Genomic DNA, 20,734 nt, shown 5'->3' on the forward strand with positions numbered 1-20,734 from the left:
CAGAGTGAAGGAAAAGCAGCCACCATGTGCTCAGTATATGTGGGAACTCCTTCAAGACTGTTGGAAAAGCATTCCAGGTGTAGCTGGTTGAGAGGCAAAGGGTGGCTACTTTGAAGAATCCAAATACAAAATATATTTTGATTTGTTAAATAGTTTTTTGGTTACTACATGATTCCATGTGTGTCATTTCATAGCTTTGATGTCTTCACTATTATGCTACAATGTAGAAAATAGTAAAAATAAAGAAAAACCCAGGAATGAGTAGATTTGTCCAAACTTGAACTACCGTTCAAAATTTTGGGGTCACTTAGAAATGTCCATGTTTTTGAAAGAAAATACAAAAAATTGTATTTTAAAATAACATGAAATTGATCAGAAATACAGTGTAGACATTGTTAATGTTGTAATTGACTATTGTATCTGGAAACGGCTGATTTTTAATGGAATATCTACAGGGCCCATTATCAGCAAACATCACTCCTGTGTTTCAATGGAAAGCTGTGTTAGCTAATCCAAGTTTATCATTTTAAAAAGGCTAATTGATCATTAGAAAACCCTTTTGCAATTATGTTAGCACAGCTGAAAACTGTTGTTCTGATTAAAGCAATAAAACTGGCCTTCTTTAGACTACTTGAGTATCTGGAGCATCAGCATTTATGGGTTCAATTACAGGCTCAAAATGGCCAAAAACAAAGACATTTCTTCTGAAACTTGTCAGTCTATTCTTGTTCTGAGAAATGAAGGCTATTCCGTGCGAGAAATTGCCAAGAAACTGAAGATCTCGTACAACGCTGTGTACTACTCCCTTCACAGAACAGCGCAAACTGGCTCTAACCAAAATAGAAAGAGGAGTGGGAGGCAAGTTCAGCCGTTTCCAGCTACAATAGTAATTTACAGTATTAATGTCTAGACTGTATTTATGATCAATTTTATGTTATTTTAAATATACTTTTTTTTGTGCTTTTCTTTCAAAAACAAGGACATTTCTAAGTGACCCCAAACTTTTGTATGGTAGTGTGTATCCATCCATCTATCGATATACAGTGCATTCGGAAAGTATTCAGACCCCTTACCTTTTTACATTACAGCGTTATTCTAAAATTGATTTTTAAAAGAAATCTCAAACTACACACATAAGGACAAAGCAAAAACAGGTTTATATAAATGTTTGCAAATGTATTAAAAGTAAAAAACAGAAATACCTTATTTCCGTAAGAATTCAGACCCTTTGCTGTGAGACTCAAAATTGAGCTCAGGTGCATCCTGTTTCCATTGGTCATCCTTGAGATGTTTCTACAACTTGATTGGAGTCCACCTGTGGTAAATTCAGTTGATTGGACATGATTTGGAAAGGCATACACCTGTCTATATAAGGTCCCACAGTTGACAGTGCATTTCAGAGCAAAATCCAAGCCACGAGGTAGATGGAATTGTCCGTAGAGCTCCGAGACAGGATTGTGTCGAGGCACAGATCTAAAGAAAGGTACCAAAACATTTCTGAAGGTCCCCAAGAACAGTGGCCTCCATCATTCTTAAATATAAGAAGTTTGGAACCACTAACACTCTTCCTAGAGCTGGACTGAGCAGTCGGGGGAGAAGGGCCTTGGTCAGGGAGGTGACCAAGAACCCGATGGTCACTCCGATAGAGCTCCAGAGTCCCTCTGTGAAGACGGGAGAACCTTCCAGAAGGACAACCATCTCTGCAGCACTCCACCAATCTAGCCTTTATGGTAGAGTGGCCAGACGGAAGCCACTCCTCAGTAAAAAAGGTACATCACAGCCCTCTTGGAGTTTGCCAAAAGGCACCTAAAAGACTCGAAGACCACGAGAAACAAGATTATCTGGTCTGATGAAACCAAAATTGAACTCTTTGGCCTGAATGCCAAGCGTCTAGAGGAAACCTGGCACCATCCCTACAGTGAAGCATGGTGGCAGCATCATGCTGTGGGATGTTTTTCAGCAGAAGGGACTGGGAGACTAGTCAGGATCAAGGGAAAGATGAATGGAGCAAAGTACTGAGTGATCCTTCATGAAAACCTGCTCCAGAGCCCTCAGACTGGGGCGAAGGTTCACCTTTCAACAGGACAACGACCCTATGCACACAGCCAAGACAACGCAGGAGTGGCTTCAGGCCAAGTCTCCAATGTCCTTGAGTGGCCCAGCCAGAGCCCGGACTTGAACTCGATCTAACATATCTGGAGAGACCTGAAAATAGCTGTGCAGCAACGCTCCCCATCCAACCTGACAGAGCTTGAGAGTATCTGTAGAGAAGAATGGGAGAAACTCCCAAATACATGTGTGCCAAGCTTGTAGCGTCATACCCACGAAGACTCGAGGCTGTAATCTCTGCCAAAGGTGTTTCAAAAAAGTATTGAGTAAAGGTTCTGAATACTTATGTAAATGTGATATCATTTTTTATTTTATTTGCTGAAATGTCTAAAAACCTGTTTTTGCTTTGTCATTGTGGGTTATTGTGTGTAGATTGATGAGGGAAAAAAACTTTAATCCATTTTAGAATTAAGGCTGTACCGTAACAAAATGTGGAAAAGGTCAAGGGGTCTGAACACTTTCTGAATGCACTGTATATACACTTAACAGAAAAATAAACACAGAATGCAACAATTTTAATGAGTTACAGTTCATAGAAGCAAATCAGTCAATTGAAATAAAATGTATTAGGCCCTAATCTATGGAATTCACATGACTGGGCAGGGGTGCAGCCATGCGTGGGCCTGGGAGGGCATAGGCTCACCCACTGGAGAGCCAGGCCCAGCCAATCAGAATTTGTTTTTCCTCCCCAAAAAAGGTCTGTATTACAGACAGAAATACTCCTCAGTTTCATCAGTTGTCCGAGTGGCTGGTCTCAAGACAATATCGCAGGTGAAGAAGCCGGATGTGGAGTTCCTGGGCTGGCGTGGTTACACTTGGTCTGCGGTTGTGAGGCCGGTTGGATATACTGCCAGATTCTCTAAAACGGCGTTGAAGGCGGCTTATGGTAGAGAAATTCCCATTAAATTCTCTGGCAACAGTTCTGGTGGTTAATCCTGTAGTCAGCATGCCAATTGTACGCTCCTTCTAAACCTGAGACATCTGTGGCATTGTGTTGTGTGACAAAACGTAACATTTTAAAGTGCAGTTGTGTATTGATCAGGCTGTTAAAACCCTTCCTACAATTGAGGAGTAGAAAAACATTGCCTGTTCCGATGAATCCCGTTTCCTGATGAATCATGCTGACAGGCAGAGTGAGAATTTGGCTTAAGCAGCATGAGTCCATGGACCCATTTGGCCTGGTGTCAACGGTACAGGCTGGTGGTGGTGGTGGTGTAATGGTGTGGGGAATAGTTTCCTGGCACACGTTAGGTCCCTTGATACCAACTGAGCAATGTTTGAACACCACAGTGCATCTGAACATTGTTGCTGACCAGGTTCATCTTTTCATGGCTACAGGGCGGTCCGACACAATAATAGATGGGTGAACCTAATAAACTGACCACTGAGTGTTTATATATGTGTGTGTGTGTGTGTGTCTTACTTGGCGGTGTTGGCTCCGTGTGTGAGCAGAGTGTTGATCAGTAACTGGTGTCCGTAGCGAGCAGCGATGTGAAGAGGAGAGTTCCCATTCTTATCCTCACAGTCCACCTCCGCACCTACACACACACACGCACACGCACACACACGCACAGACAGACAAAGAGCAAATAGTAGGATGTTTGAAATATTAATAGACCAATAGAAGTGAGTGTGTGTGTGTGGTGTTTTGGGGCGGGCCTCACCGTTTTGAATGACAGCCTGAGAACGAGAGAACCTTCCATGGACCGCTGCCATGTGGAGAGGGGTCTTTCCATCCTTACTCTGGAGGGGGGAAAGAGAGAAAGAAAGCAAGACATTTCATTCTGTTTGTCAAAAGAATTAACTATTAGCTGTGATGTCCCCTGTGTTATAAACCTTCCTATTCAGATCAGGACTGGGTGATGTTCCCTGTGTTATAAACCTTCCTATTCAGATCAGGACTGGGTGATGTCCCCTGTGTTATAAACCTTCCTATTCAGATCAGGACTGGGTGATGTTCCCTGTGTTATAAACCTTCCTATTCAGATCAGGACTGGGTGATGTCCCCTGTGTTATAAACCTTCCTATTCAGATCAGGACTGGGTGATGTCCCCTGTGTTATAAACCTTCCTATTCAGATCAGGACTGGGTGATGTTCCCTGTGCTATAAACCTTCCTATTCAGATCAGGACTGGGTGATGTCCCCTGTGTTATAAACCTTCCTATTCAGATCAGGACTGGGTGATGTTCCCTGTGTTATAAACCTTCCTATTCAGATCAGGACTGGGTGATGTCCCCTGTGTTATAAACCTTCCTATTCAGATCAGGACTGGGTGATGTTCCCTGTGTTATAAACCTTCCTATTCAGATCAGGACTGGGTGATGTCCCCTGTGTTATAAACCTTCCTATTCAGATCAGGACTGGGTGATGTTCCCTGTGTTATAAACCTTCCTATTCAGATCAGGACTGGGTGATGTTCCCTGTGTTATAAACCTTCCTATTCACACCCCACACCATATGTCCCACTACTACCCTGTGTGCCTAGGAGCAGTGTGTGTGTGTGTGTGTGTGTGTGTGTACCCTGATGTTGACGTTAGCTCCGTTCCCAAGCAGTAGTTCCAGACACAGCGCCCCCTGGCGGGAACAGGCTGAGAAGTGCAGCGCAGACAGACCCCTCTCATTCACCTGTTAGAGAGAGAGATAAAGTTACAATATACACACCAACACACGTACACACGTACACACACACACACACACACACACACACACACACACACACACACACACACACACACACACACACACACACACACACACACACACACACACACACACACACACACACACACACACACACACACACACACACACACACACACACACGTGTACCTGGTTGATGGAGGCTCCAGCCTCTATGAGTTCGTTGACCACCACATCCTGGCCATTATAACTGGCCATATGGAGAGCAGAGTTACCATAAATATTACCCTGGTTTATCTAGAGAGATGCAGGGAGAGAGCGGGAGGGAGCGGGGAGAGAGAGGGAGCAAGCGCGGGGGGAGAGGGCGGGGGGATAGGGAGCGAGGGCGGGGGAGAGAGGGAGCGAGGGCGGGGGAGAGAGGGAGCGAGGGCGGGGGAGCGAGGGCGGGGGAGAGAGGGAGCGAGGGCGGGGGAGAGAGGGAGCGAGGGCGGGGGAGCGAGGGCGGGGGAGAGAGGGCGGGGGAGAGAGGGCGGGGGAGAGAGGGCGGGGGAGAGAGGGCGGGGGAGAGAGGGCGGGGGAGAGAGGGCGGGGGAGAGAGGGAGCGAGGGCGGGGGGAGAGAGGGAGCGAGGGCGGGGGGAGAGAGAGAGCGAGGGCGGGGGGAGAGAGAGCGAGGGCGGGGGGAGAGAGAGCGAGGGCGGGGGGAGAGGGAGCGAGGGCGGGGAGAGAGGGAGCGAGGGCGGGGAGAGAGGGAGCGAGGGCGGGGAGAGAGGGAGCGAGGGCGGGGGGAGAGGGCGGGGAGAGAGAGGGCGGGAGAGAGAGGGCGGGTGGAGAGGGCGGGGGGAGAGGGCGGGGGCGAGGGAGCGGGGGGAGAGGGCGGGTGGAGAGGGCGGGGGGAGAGGGCGGGGGGAGAGGGAGCGAGGGCGGGGGGAGAGGGAGCGAGGGCGGGGGGAGAGGGAGCGAGGGCGGGGGGAGAGGGAGCGAGGGCGGGGGGAGCGAGAGCGAGGGCGGGGGGAGAGGGAGCGAGGGCGGGGGGAGAGCGAGAGAGGGAGCGAGGGCGGGGGGAGAGCGAGAGAGGGAGCGAGGGCGGGGGGAGAGCGAGAGAGGGAGCGAGGGCGGGGGGAGAGCGAGAGAGGGAGCGAGGGCGGGGGGAGAGCGAGAGAGGGAGCGAGGGCGGGGGGAGAGCGAGAGAGGGAGCGAGGGCGGGGGGAGAGCGAGAGAGGGAGCGAGGGCGGGGGGAGAGCGAGAGCGGGAGAGAGGGCGGGGGGAGAGCGAGAGCGGGAGAGAGGGAGAGGGCGGGGGAGAGAGCGAGAGCGGGGAGAGAGAGAAGCAGTTAGTTTGTGTATCTCAATAAACAAATGTACACCCAGCCCCAGCAGGTATTGGATGATGTGTGTGTACCTGTACACCCAGCCCCAGCAGGTATTGGATGATGTGTGTGTACCTGTACACCCAGCCCCAGCAGGTATTGGATGATGTGTGTGTACCTGTACACCCAGCCCCAGCAGGTATTGGATGATGTGTGTGTACCTGTACACCCAGCCCCAGCAGGTATTGGATGATGTGTGTGTACCTGTACACCCAGCCCCAGCAGGTATTGAATGATGTGTGTGTACCTGTACACCCAGCCCCAGCAGGTATTGAATGATGTGTGTGTACCTGTACACCCAGCCCCAGCAGGTATTGAATGATGTGTGTGTACCTGTACACCCAGCCCCAGCAGGTATTGAATGATGTGTGTGTACCTGTACACCCAGCCCCAGCAGGTATTGAATGATGTGTGTTTACCTGTACACCCAGCCCCAGCAGGTATTGGATGATGTGTGTGTACCTGTACACCCAGCCCCAGCAGGTATTGGATGATGTGTGTGTACCTGTACACCCAGCAGGTATTGGATGATGTGTGTGTACCTGTACACCCAGCCCCAGCAGGTATTGGACAGTGGTAGTCATCCCACTAGAGGCAGCAGCATGTAGAGGAGTATAAGAGTTCTTATCTTTACAGTCTATCTCTGCTCCACTCGACACCAACAACCTCACCACCTCCATATGACCTGGAGGGAGATGTAGAGAGAGAGGAAGAGAACATTTTGTTAGCATACCATTTCATACCATTTTGTTAGCATACCATTTCATAACATTTGTTAGCATACCATTTCATAACATTTGTTAGCATACCATTTCATACCATTTTGTTAGCATACCATTTCATAACATTTGTTAGCATACTATTTCATAACATTTGTTAGCATACCATTTCATAACATTTGTTAGCATACCATTTCATAACATTTGTTAGCATACCATTTCATACCATTTTGTTTCTAGAAAAAAATCTAATCATCAAATCAAAATGTATTGATACAAGCGTTTTAACATTATAATCCCTGTGTAGTCTATATCTCTTACCCATGTAGGCAGCCCAGTGGATGGCTCGCCTGTCTTTCTTATCAAAGGCGTCGATGTTAGCTCCTCTGGAGAGAAGCAGCTTCACCATCTGAGACACACACACACACACACACGTGAAGTCATACTAGCCTCATGAAACGGAAACAAATTTGTCTGTGAATGTGTGTGTGTTACCTCCAGGTGTCTGCTGAAGGCAGCATGGTGCAGGGCTGTGTGAATGTGTGTGTGTTACCTCCAGGTGTCCGCTGAAGGCAGCATGGTGCAGGGCTGTGTGAATGTGTGTGTGTTACCTCCAGGTGTCTGCTGAAGGCAGCATGGTGCAGGGCTGTGTGAATGTGTGTGTGTTACCTCCAGGTGTCCGCTGAAGGCAGCATGGTGCAGGGCTGTGTGAATGTGTGTGTGTTACCTCCAGGTGTCCGCTGAAGGCAGCATGGTGCAGGGCTGTGTGAATGTGTGTGTGTTACCTCCAGGTGTCCGCTGAAGGCAGCATGGTGCAGGGCTGTGTGAATGTGTGTGTGTTACCTCCAGGTGTCCGCTGAAGGCAGCATGGTGCAGGGCTGTGTGAATGTGTGTGTGTTACCTCCAGGTGTCCGCTGAAGGCAGCATGGTGCAGGGCTGTGTGAATGTGTGTGTGTTACCTCCAGGTGTCCGCTGAAGGCAGCATGGTGCAGGGCTGTGTGAATGTGTGTGTGTTACCTCCAGGTGTCCGCTGAAGGCAGCATGGTGCAGGGCTGTGTGAATGTGTGTGTGTTACCTCCAGGTGTCCGCTGAAGGCAGCATGGTGCAGGGCTGTGTGAATGTGTGTGTGTTACCTCCAGGTGTCCGCTGAAGGCAGCATGGTGCAGGGCTGTGTGAATGTGTGTGTGTTACCTCCAGGTGTCCGCTGAAGGCAGCATGGTGCAGGGCTGTGTGAATGTGTGTGTGTTACCTCCAGGTGTCCGCTGAAGGCAGCATGGTGCAGGGCTGTGTGAATGTGTGTGTGTTACCTCCAGGTGTCCGCTGAAGGCAGCATGGTGCAGGGCTGTGTGAATGTGTGTGTGTTACCTCCAGGTGTCCGCTGAAGGCAGCATGGTGCAGGGCTGTGTGAATGTGTGTGTGTTACCTCCAGGTGTCCGCTGAAGGCAGCATGGTGCAGGGCTGTGTGAATGTGTGTGTGTTACCTCCAGGTGTCTCGCTGAAGGCAGCATGGTGCAGGGCTGTGTGAATGTGTGTGTGTTACCTCCAGGTGTCTGCTGAAGGCAGCATGGTGCAGGGCTGTGTGAATGTGTGTGTGTTACCTCCAGGTGTCCGCTGAAGGCAGCATGGTGCAGGGCTGTGTGAATGTGTGTGTGTTACCTCCAGGTGTCCGCTGAAGGCAGCATGGTGCAGGGCTGTGTGAATGTGTGTGTGTTACCTCCAGGTGTCCGCTGAAGGCAGCATGGTGCAGGGCTGTGTGAATGTGTGTGTGTTACCTCCAGGTGTCCGCTGAAGGCAGCATGGTGCAGGGCTGTGTGAATGTGTGTGTGTTACCTCCAGGTGTCCGCTGAAGGCAGCATGGTGCAGGGCTGTGTGAATGTGTGTGTGTGTGTTACCTCCAGGTGTCCGCTGAAGGCAGCATGGTGCAGGGCTGTGTGAATGTGTGTGTGTTACCTCCAGGTGTCCGCTGAAGGCAGCATGGTGCAGGGCTGTGTGAATGTGTGTGTGTTACCGCCAGGTGTCCGCTGAAGGCAGCATGGTGCAGGGCTGTGTGAATGTGTGTGTGTTACCTCCAGGTGTCCGCTGAAGGCAGCATGGTGCAGGGCTGTGTGAATGTGTGTGTGTTACCTCCAGGTGTCCGCTGAAGGCAGCATGGTGCAGGGCTGTGTGAATGTGTGTGTGTTACCTCCAGGTGTCCGCTGAAGGCAGCATGGTGCAGGGCTGTGTGAATGTGTGTGTGTTACCTCCAGGTGTCCGCTGAAGGCAGCATGGTGCAGGGCTGTGTGAATGTGTGTGTGTTACCTCCAGGTGTCCGCTGAAGGCAGCATGGTGCAGGGCTGTGTGAATGTGTGTGTGTTACCTCCAGGTGTCCGCTGAAGGCAGCATGGTGCAGGGCGGTACGTCCACCCCGGTCTGACACATTGACGTTGCTAAGCAATGGGACGAGTGCCTCGGCAACGCGGATAGCCTTGTTGTTGGCAGCAACATGGAGAGGAGTCTGCCAGTTCTTATCCCGCGCGTTCACATCAGCACTGTGTTTTATCAACATACACACTGCATCCTGCGTACACACACACACACACACACACAAAGAAAGAGAGTTGACATAATCACTGTTTCAACAAGACTGATGCAGTATGATCTAGAGAAAGAGCATTGATGAAGGTGTGTGTGTGGTGTGAGTGACAGTCTGTTACCTCGCTGCAGGAGGCAACAGCTCGGTGAAGAGGAGTTAACCACTTATTGTCTTTAGCATTTACTCTGGCTCCTAAAAAAACACAGGGAGAGAAAAGGTTAACTTTCCTCGGACAGAGAGTGGGTGGGGACCCACGAGCTACTAGGGGAAACCCCCATGATCCTTTGAGAGGCCCATACGTGTAAGGGGTTAAAATAGACCATCGCATCACCTGATACTGTTCCATCACAACACACAGGGAAACAACCTCCACATGTCTCTCCCTATCATTTCCTCTCCATCAATGGCTGATGTCAACATTGGCTGCTGTGACCAAATTCTCATACTAAGTCTTCCAATTGAATAGGCATCTTAGTTTTTTCAGGTATAACAGGCAGACGGGTACAACAAACAGGCAGACGGGTACAACAAACAGGCAGACGGGTACAACAAACAGGCAGACGGGTACAGGTATAACAGGCAGACGGGTACAATATAACAGGCAGACAGGTACAACAAACAGGTAGACGGGTACAGGTATAACAGGTCCAGTACAACAGGCAGACAGGTACAACAAACAGGCAGACAGGTACAACAAACAGGCACAACATAACAGGCAGACGGGTACAACATAACAGGCAGACGGGTACAACAAACAGGCAGACGGGTACAACAAACAGGCAGACGGGTACAACATAACAGGCAGACGGGTACAACATAACAGGCAGACGGGTACAACATAACAGGCAGACAGGTACAACATAACAGGCAGACAGGTACAACATAACAGGCAGACAGGTACAACATAACAGGCAGACAGGTACAACATAACAGGCAGACAGGTACAACATAACAGGCAGACAGGTACAACATAACAGGCAGACAGGTACAACATAACAGGCAGACAGGTACAACAAACAGGCAGACAGGTACAACATAACAGGCAGACAGGTACAACATAACAGGCAGACAGGTACAACATAACAGGCAGACAGGTACAACATAACAGGCAGACAGGTACAACATAACAGGCAGACAGGTACAACATAACAGGCAGACAGGTACAACAAACAGGCACAACAAACAGGTACAACAAACAGGTACAACAAACAGGCAGACAGGTACAACAAACAGGCAGACAGGTACAACAAACAGGCAGACAGGTACAGGTATAACAGGCAGACAGGTACAGGTATAACAGGCAGACAGGTACAGGTATAGTATAACAGGCAGACAGGTACAGTATAACAGGCAGACAGGTACAACAAGCAAACAGGTACAGTATAACAGGTACAGTACAACAGGCAGACCGGCACAGTATAACAGGCAGACCGGCACAGTATAACAGGCAGACAGGCACAGTATAACAGGCAGACAGGCACAGTATAACAGGCAGACAGGCACAGTATAACAGGCAGACCGACACAGTATAACAGGCAGACAGACACAGTATAACAGGCAGACCGACACAGTATAACAGGCAGACCGACACAGCATAACAGGCAGACCGGTACAGTATAACAGGCAGACCGGTACAGTATAACAGGCAGACCGGTACAGTATAACAGGCAGACAGGTGAGATGTGTACCTGAGAGGATGAGGAGTTCGATGATGTCAGTGTCTCCTAGGTAGGCTGCAGCGTGGAGCGGGGTCCTTTTCTCACTGTCCTGGTAGAGACCAGAGCAGAAACAAATGTCACACACACACCTTTTATGTTAATTTTAGGAGGGAGGTACATCTAATTTCAAACTAGCTTCAATGTTCATAATAAACTTGAACACACACACACACCTTCTCACTATGCTGCCAGTAGACAAGAGGGAGCACAACTATGTCCCACACAACAGCGCAGCCAGCCAAGTGTGACAGGGTAGCTTCCTGGATCACAACCAAGTGGATGACTTGACTTCCCCTCTCTCCCTGTCCCCCTCTCTCCCTGTCCCCCTCCCTCCTCATTTCCAGGAGTCTGGTAGACACTGCAGGGCAGCTGGGAGGAGGGTCAACTACTACTGTACTTGGCAGGGATCTCACTAGAAGCCAGACTAATGACAGCATCACTCCTCCACTCCTCTTACCCAACATCTTTGGGCAGCTTTCCCGGACAGAGATTAAGCCTAGTCCTGGACAAAAAAAATCTAGCTCAATGGAGAGTCTCCATTGACATTTCTTTGTTATCCAGAACAAGGTTTAATTGGTATACGGGAAACCGCCAAAAGATGTCACAATCAACTGTTTAAGAGAGCATCTTCATTTTCACCTGCAATTAACTCAGGAAAGGTTGACAACAGTGTGTTAGATTGTTGTGGCCAATCATTGGTCAGTGTGTGTAGTTTTGACCAGGGTTCTGTCAGACCACCAGGGAGCCAGGGAACAAGGTAATAAAGGCAGGATGACAGGATGATGGAGGGATTTCTCTCCTCCCACTGCTCTCCCTGGGGGGTGGCCTATCGACCAGTGGTCCTGTGTGTGTGTGTGTGTGTCTCGCTGGTGTGAGAGTGACCGATGAGTGAGTACAAGAGTACCTCTGTCGCTGTCCCTCTTCATTTCTGTAATGAGGATGTTTTACCGTCTGTCTCACCATACAAAGCAGGTCCTCTGTAGAACTAACTAACCACGCTAGTCAATCTGGATGGACGGAACAATCAATTCCAGCTCTTTCTCTCCCTCCCTCCCTTCCATGCCCTCCCCCTCTTCCTCTGCATTTCTCCATTACTTGCCTGCCGCCCTCTTCTCTTTCTCTGCATCTCTATCCCTTGCCCATTCCTCTCTCTAACCCCCCCAGTCTAACTCCCTCCCTCTCTCTTTCTCTACTTCCCTCCATCTCTTGTTCTCTCCATGCAGCAGAGGGCAATCAGGGGAGTACCGTAGGTCGTAAACAAAGTCACATGACGGAGAGGGAGGCCTGTAATAGGTCAGACTGAAAACTGCTGACTCAAACAATATAGAGACAGGGGGAGTAGATAGAGAGGGGTTGGGAGAGAGGGAGAGAAAGAGGGCGCGCGGGTGAGAGGGAGGGATGACGGGGGAGTGAGAGGGAAAGAGAGTGGGCTGAACAGAAAGGGAGTTGAAAAGAAGAAAGGTAAGGGCAGGTTAGTTCCTGATTGATTGGCTGAAAGACTCTGGCCTCTCAACATTGATTTAGTAAGACACCGAGAGTACAGACACATTGGCTATTCCTCAATTGTCTAAAAACTCTGTCCTCTCTTCCTGTCCTTCAATGCACTGGTCTGAAAGAACTGACCAGGAAAGCCAGCCTAATAATGAGAACTGACCAGGAAAGCCAGCCTAATGATGAGAACTGACCAGGAAAGCCAGCCTAATGATGAGAACTGACCAGGAAAGCCAGCCTAATGATGAGAACTGACCAGGAAAGCCAGCCTAATGATGAGAACTGACCAGGAAAGCCAGCCTAATAATGAGAACTGACCAGGAAAGCCAGCCTAATGATGAGAACTGACCAGGAAAGCCAGCCTAATGATGAGAACTGACCAGGAAAGCCAGCCTAATAATGAGAACTGACCAGGAAAGCCAGCCTAATGATGAGAACTGACCAGGAAAGCCAGCCTAATGATGAGAACTGACCAGGAAAGCCAGCCTAATAATGAGAACTGACCAGGAAAGCCAGCCTAATGATGAGAACTGACCAGGAAAGCCAGCCTAATAATGAGAACTGACCAGGAAAGCCAGCCTAATGATGAGAACTGACCAGGAAAGCCAGCCTAATAATGAGAACTGACCAGGAAAGCCAGCCTAATAATGAGAACTGACCAGGAAAGCCAGCCTAATGATGAGCTTCCACCTGTCAAGTCTTTGACAATCATTGCAGATGAAGGGTGAAGAGGAGATGAGGAGTGGATGGATTTGCACGCAATTCAGAGCAAGAGATACTTATGGACTGACTGACTCCTGTCTGTGTGTGTGTACAGTAATGTTACCTGTACGTTGACATCCTCCTTCTTGAATATGAGGGAGCGGACTTCATTAGGGTCCACACTGAAGATGGCTTTCAGCAGAGAGGGCTGTATGGGAGGACAGAGAGAACTCAGTCACTGTGTGTCTGTGAAAAAATATATGTATTTATTTTGGATTATTTAGTATTATAGCTACTATTATTATTGTTGTCGCTGTCATAATATTTAGGTGCATCACTTCACCTTGGCAACATTGACTATCATTCATGTCATTAAAGCAGATTGAATTTGAGTGAGTGAGAGAGAGAGACACAACAAGAGCAAACAATGGAAAGAATAGATAGCGAGAAAAACAGAGAGAGAGATGGAAAGGTGTTAGATAATTTTCCTCTGAATGACTTGGCTAGATGACTAACAAGACAGAACCTGTTAACATCCTGCTTGCTAACGTTACTACAGTTTGGTTACATGCTGACGATTACGACAGGGCTTTCTCATCTAAAAGGACCCATGAGCACCAACATCTGAAGGTCATAGGAGCAAAAAGCTAAGAGTCTATATTTGAGATATTAATTCATATAAAAAATGTTCAACCATTTCCCACAGTTATAAGCATAGGCTTTGATTTCTGGTCAAACAGTTGTATTAGACAGCATCTACCAGAATAAGTATTAAAAAGGCATAAAAAAAAAGACCCCTGGCAATGAATAACAACAATTATATTTACACTAAACAAAAATATAAACGCAACATGTAAAGTGTTGGTCCCATTTTTAATGAGCTGAAATAAAAGATTTCAGAAATGTTCCACACAAAAGGCTTTTTCTCTCAAATGATATGCACAAATTTGTTTACATACATATGAGCATTTCTCCTGTGCCAAGATAATCCATCAAGACACTGATTAAACAGCATGATCATTACACCTTGTGCGGGGGACAATAAAAGGCCACTCTAAAATCTGTTTGGTCACACAACACAATGCCACAGAGCGTGCAATCGGCATGCTGACTGCAGGAATGTCCACCAGAGCTGTTGCCAGAGAATTTAATGTTAATTTCTCTACCATAAGCCGCTTCCGTCGTTTTAGAGAATTTGGCAGTATGTCCAACCGGCCTCACAACCGCAGACCACGTGTATGGCATCACGTGGGCGAGCAGTTTGCTGATGTCAACGTTGTGAACAGAGTGCACAAACAAGTGCATTTTATCAATGGCAATTTGAATGCACAGAGATACTGTGACGAGATCCTGAGGCTCATTGTTGTGCCATTCAGCCACTGAAATCACCTGTTTTAGCATGATAAAGCACAGCTAAATGTTGCAAGGACCTGTACACAATTCCTGGATGCTGAAAATGTCAAGGTTTTTCCATGGCCTGCATACTCACCCATTGAGCATTTTTGGGATACAGCGTGTTCCAATTCCCAGCAACTTCACACAACCACTGAAGAGGAGTGGGACAACATTCCACAGGCCACAATCGACTGCCTGATCAACTCTATGTGAAGGAGATGTCGCGCTGTATGAGGCAAATGCTGGTCACACCAGATACTGACAGATTTTCTGATCCACACCCCTACCGTTTTTTTAAGGCATCTGACCAACCGATGCATATCTGTATTCCCAGTCATATAAATCCATAGATTAGGGCCTAATGAATTTCAATTGACTGATTTCCTTATATGAACTGTAACTCAGTAAAATCTTTGAAATTGTTGCATGTTGCGTTTATATTTTTGTTCAGTATAGTTTTGGAAAATTATTATCCTTCTGTTTAAGAAACATTGCCTTGCCCCTTTCTGTTACCAGTAACCCACATACACCACATGGCCAAAAGTACGTGGACACGCATTCAAATGAGTGGATTCGGCTATTCCAGCCACACCTGTTGCTGACAGGGTATAAAATCGAGAACACCGCCATGCAATCTCCATAGACAAACATTGGCAGTAGAATGGCCCGTAATGAAGAGCTCAGTGATTTTCAACGTGGCAATGTCATAGGATGCCACCTTTCCAACAAGTCAACTGTAAGTGTTGTTATTGTGAAGTGGAAACATCTAGGAGCAACAACGGCTTAACCGCGAAGTGGGAGGCAACGCAAGCTCACAGAACAGGACCACCGAGTGCTAATGCGCGTAAAAATCGTCTGCAACACTCACTACCAGGTTCCAAAATGCCTCTGGAAGCAACGTCAGCACAACAACTGTTTCGTTGAAATGGGTTTCCATGGCTGAGCAGCCTCACTCAAGCCTGAGATCACCATGCACAATGCCGAGCATCGGATAGTGGTGTAAAGATCACCGCCATTTGACTCTGGAGCAGTGGAAACAGGTTCTCTGGAGTGATGAATCACGATTCACCATCTGGCAGTCAGACGGACTAATCTGGGTTTGGCGAATGCCAGGAGAACGCTACCTGCCTGAATGCATAGTGCCAACAGTAAAGTTTGGTGGAGGAGGAACAATGGTCTGGGGCTGTTTTTCATGGTTCGGGCTAGGCCCCTTAGTTCCAGTGAAGGGAAATCTTAACGATACAGCATACAATGACATTCTAGACGATTCTGTGTTTCCAACTTTGTGGCAACAGTTTTGGGAAAGCCCTTTCCTGTTTCAGCATGACAATGCCCCTGTGCACAAAGTGAGGTCCACACAGAAATTGTTTGTCGAGATCTGTGTAGAGGAACTTGGCTGGTATGCACAGAGCCCTGACTTCAACCCCATCGAACACCTTTGGGATTAATTGGAACGCAAGATCAGTGCCCAAACTCACTAATGCTTGTGGCTGAATGGAAGCAAGTCCCTGCAGCAATGTCAGAAAAGTGGAGGCTGTTACAGCAGCAAAGGAGGACTAACTCCATATTACTGCCCATGATTTTGGAATGAGATGTTCGACATCCACATAGTTTGTTATTGTACAGTGCATTCTGAAAGTATTCAGACCCCTTGACTTTTTCCACATTGTTACGTTACAACCTTATTCTAAAATGGATTAAATAGTTTTTTCCCCTCAACAATCCACACACAATACCCCATAATGATAAAGCAAACAGGTTTTTATATTTTTTTTGCAAAAATAAAAAACGTAATATATTTACCTAAGTATTCAGACCATTTACTCAGTGCTTTGTTGAAGCACCTTTGGCAGTGATTACAGCCTTGAGTTCTATGGGTATGATGCTACAAGCTTGGCACACCAGTACTTGGGGAGTTAATTCCATTCTTCTCTGCAGAGCCTCTCAAACTCTGTCAGGTTGGATGGGGAGCGTCGCTGCACAGCTATTTTCAGGTCTCTCCAGAGATGTTCGATCGAGTTCAAGTCTGGGCTCTGGCTGGGCCACTCAAGGACATTTGGAGACTTGTCCTGAAGCCACTCATGAGTTGTCTTGGTTGGGTGCTTAGGGTCGTTGTCCTGTTGGAAGGTGAACCGTCGCCCCAGTCTGAGGTCCTGAGGGCTCTGGAGCAGGTTTTCATCAACGATCTCTCTGTATTTGCACCGTTCATCTTTCCCTCGATCCTGACTAGTCTCCCAGTCGCTTCCGCTGAAAAACATCCCCACAGCATGTTGCTGCCACCACAGTTCACCGTAGGGATGGTGCCAGGTTTCGAGCAGATGTGACTCTTGGTATTCAGGCCAAAGAGTTCATCAGACCAGATAATCTTGTTTCTCATGGACAGAGTCCTTTAGTTTCCTTTTGGCAAACTCCAAGCGGGTTGTCATGTGCCTTTTACTGAGGAGTGGCTTCCGTTTGGCCACTCTACCATAAAAAAACCAAGATTGGTGGAGTGCTGCAGATGTCCTTCTGGAAGGTTCGCCCATCTCCACAGAGAAACTCTAGAGCTCTGTCAGAGTGACCATTGGGTTCTTGGTCCACTCCAGACCAAGGCCATTCTCCCCTGATTGCTCAGTTTGGCTGGGCGGCCAGCTCTAGGAAAGGTCTTGGTGGTTCCAAACTTCTTCCATTTAAGAATGATGGAGGCCACTGTATTCTTGGGGACCTTCAATGCTGCAGACATTTTTTGGTACCCTTCCCCAGATCTGTGCTTCGAAACAATCCTGTCTCGGAGCTCTACGGACAATTCCTTCCACCTCATGGCTTGTTTATTTCTCTGAAATGCAGTCAATGGTGGGACCTTATATAGAAAGGTGCGTTCCTTCCCAAATCATGTCCAATCAATTGAATTTACCACAGGTGGACTCAAATCAAGTTGTAGAAACATCGCAAGGACGATCAATGGAAACAGGATGCACCTAAGCTCAATTTCGAGTCTCATTGCAAAGGTTCTGAATACTTACAGTTTAAGTCGGAAGTTTACATACAGCTTAGCTAAATACATTTAAACTCAGTTTTTCACAATTCCTGACATTTAATCCTACTAAAAATTCCCTGTCTTAGGTCAGTTAGGATCACCACTTTATTTTAAGAATGTGAAATGTCAGAATAATAGCAGAGAGAATGATTTATATTAGCTTTTTTTTTCTTTCATCACATTCCCTGTGGGTCAGAAGTTTTAATACACTCAATTAGTATTTGGTAGTAGAGGTCGACCGATTAATTGGAATGGCCGATTAATTAGGGCCGATTTAAAGTTTTCATTTAAAAAAAAAAAACGATATCGGTAAATCGGCATTTTTGGACACTGATCATGGCCGATTACATTGCACTCCACGAGGAGACTGCGTGGCAGGCTGACTACCTGTTATGCGAGTGCAGCAAGGAGCCAAGGTAAGGTGCTAGCTAGCATTAAACATATCTTACATATCTTACATGGCATATATTGCACTTTTATACTTTCTTCAACACTTTGTTTTTGCATTATTTAAACCAAATTGAACATGTTTCATTATTTATTTGAGACTAAATTGATTTTATTGATGTATTATATTAATAAGTTAAAATATGTGTTCATTGTTCATTCAGTATTGTCATTATTACAAATATATATATATACTGCTCAAAAAAATAAAAGGGAACACTTAAACAACACAATGTAACTCCAAGTCAATCACACTTCTGTGAAATCAAACTGTCCACTTAGGAAGCAGCACTGATTGACAATACATTTCACATGCTGTTGTGCAAATGGAATAGACAACAGGTGGAAATTATAGGCAATTAGCAAGACACCCCCAATAAAGGAGTGGTTCTGCAGGTGGTAACCACAGACCACTTCTCAGTTCCTATGCTTCCTGGCTGATGTTTTGGTCACTTCTGAATGCTGGCGGTGCTCTCACTCTTGTGGTAGGATGAGACGGAGTCTACAACCCACACAAGTGGCTCAGGTAGTGCAGCTCATCCAGGATGGCACATCAATGCGAGCTGTGGCAGAAAGGTTTGCTGTGTCTGTCAGCGTAGTGTCCAGAGCATGGAGGCGCTACCAGGAGACAGGCCAGTACATCAGGAGACGTGGAGGAGGCCGTAGGAGGGCAACAACCCAGCAGCAGGACCGCTACCTCCGCCTTTGTGCAAGGAGGAGCAGGAGGAGCACTGCCAGAGCCCTGCAAAATGACCTCCAGCAGGCCACAAATGTGCATGTGTCTGCTCAAACAGTCAGAAACAGACTCCATGAGGGTGGTATGAGGGCCCGACGTCCACAGGTGGGGGTTGTGCTTACAGCCCAACACCGTGCAGGACGTTTGGCATTTGCCAGAGAACACCAAGATTGGCAAATTCGCCACTGGCGCCCTGTGCTCTTCACAGATGAAAGCAGGTTCACACTGAGCATGTGACAGACGTGACAGAGTCTGGAGACGCCGTGGAGAACGTTCTGCTGCCTGCAACATCCTCCAGAATGACCGGTTTGGCGGTGGGTCAGTCATGGTGTGGGGTGGCATTTCTTTGGGGTGCCGCACAGCCCTCCATGTGCTCGCCAGAGGTAGCCTGACTGCCATTAGGTACCGAGATGAGATCCTCAGACCCCTTGTGAGACCATATGCTGGTGCAGTTGGCCCTGGGTTCCTCCTAATGCAAGACAATGCTAGATCTCATGTGGCTGGAGTGTGTCAGCAGTTCCTGCAAGAGGAAGGCATTGATGCTATGGACTGGCCCGCCCGTTCCCCAGACCTGAATCCAATTGAGCACATCTGGGACATCATGTCTCGCTCCATCCACCAACGCCACGTTGCACCACAGACTGTCCAGGAGTTGGCGGATGCTTTAGTCCAGGTCTGGGAGGAGATCCCTCAGGAGACCATCTGCCACCTCGTCAGGAGCATGCCCAGGCATTGTAGGGAGGTCATACAGGCACGTGGAGGCCACACACACTACTGAGCCTCATTTTGACTTGTTTTAAGGACATTACATCAAAGTTGGATCAGCCTGTAGTGTGGTTTTCCACTTTAATTTTGAGTGTGACTCCAAATCCAGACCTCCATGGGTTGATAAATTGGATTTCCATTGATTATTTTTGAGTGATTTTGTTGTCAGCACATTCAACTATGTAAAGAAAAAAGTATTTAATAAGATTATTTCATTCATTCAGATCTAGGATGTGTTATTTAAGTGTTCCCTTTATTTTTTTGAGCAGTGTATATATTAAAAAAAAATTGCTGATTAATCGGTATCCGCTTTTTACAATTATTTTTAAAATCGGTATCGGTGTTGAAAAATCATTAAAAAAAAATAAAAAAAATAATAATAATAAAAATCAAAAATATATAGAAAAAAAAAAATAATCGGTCGACCTCTATTTGGTAGCATTGCCTTTAAATGGTTTAACTTGGGCCAAACGTTTCAGGTAACCTTCCACAAGCTTCCCACAATAAGTTGGGTGAATTTTGGCCCATTCCTCATGACAGAGCTGGTGAAACTGAGTCAGGTTTGTAGGCCTCCTTGCTCGCACACGCTTTTTCAGTACTGCCCATGGGATTGAGGTCAGGGCTTTGTGATGCCCACTCCAATACCTTGACTTTGTTGTCCTTAAGCCATTTTGCCACAACTGTGGAAGTATGCTTGTGGTCATTGTCCATTTGGAAGACCCATTTGCGACCAACCTTTAACTTCCTGACCGATGTCTTGAGATGTTGCTTCAATATATCCACGTAATTTTCCTTTCTCATCATGCCATCTATTTTGTGAAGTGCACCAGTCCCTCCTGCAGCAAAGCACCCCCACAACATGATGCTGCCACGGTGGTGTTCTTCAGCTTGCAAGCGTCCCCCTTTTTCCTCCAAACATAACGATGGTCATTATGGCCAAACAGTTCTATTTTTGTTTCATCAAACCAGAGGACATTTCTCCAAAAAGTACAATCTTTGTCCCCATGTGCAGTTGCAAACTGTAGTCTAGCTTTTATTATGGCGGTTTTGGAGCAG

At 47.4% G+C, this 20,734-nt stretch overlaps 1 protein-coding gene across 3 annotated transcripts in view; it reads right to left on the minus strand.

The window, feature by feature from the left end:
• LOC106588741 (serine/threonine-protein phosphatase 6 regulatory ankyrin repeat subunit A) overlaps positions 1-20,734 on the minus strand; it is a 55,882-nt gene that overhangs the window by 12,920 nt on the left and 22,228 nt on the right. For 2 of the 3 annotated variants that reach the window (XM_045709295.2, XM_045709294.2), the window contains exons 2-11: positions 13,444-13,527; positions 11,097-11,175; positions 9,530-9,600; positions 9,193-9,393; positions 7,158-7,245; positions 6,660-6,802; positions 4,940-5,047; positions 4,631-4,735; positions 3,774-3,852; positions 3,533-3,647 (exon numbers count right to left, since the gene is read on the minus strand). In XM_045709295.2, the coding sequence (XP_045565251.1) occupies positions 3,533-3,647; positions 3,774-3,852; positions 4,631-4,735; positions 4,940-5,047; positions 6,660-6,802; positions 7,158-7,245; positions 9,193-9,393; positions 9,530-9,600; positions 11,097-11,175; positions 13,444-13,527 (1,073 nt within the window). Of the gene's footprint in view, positions 1-3,532; positions 3,648-3,773; positions 3,853-4,630; positions 4,736-4,939; positions 5,048-6,659; positions 6,803-7,157; positions 7,246-7,389; positions 7,439-9,192; positions 9,394-9,529; positions 9,601-11,096; positions 11,176-13,443; positions 13,528-20,734 lie in introns of those variants that run through there. The other variant, XM_082970194.1, reaches the window with a different exon arrangement.

The sequence above is a fragment of the Salmo salar genome, chromosome 27 (assembly GCF_965601325.2).
Source record: "Salmo salar chromosome 27, fSalSal1, whole genome shotgun sequence".
NCBI classification, from domain to species: domain Eukaryota; kingdom Metazoa; phylum Chordata; class Actinopteri; order Salmoniformes; family Salmonidae; genus Salmo; species Salmo salar.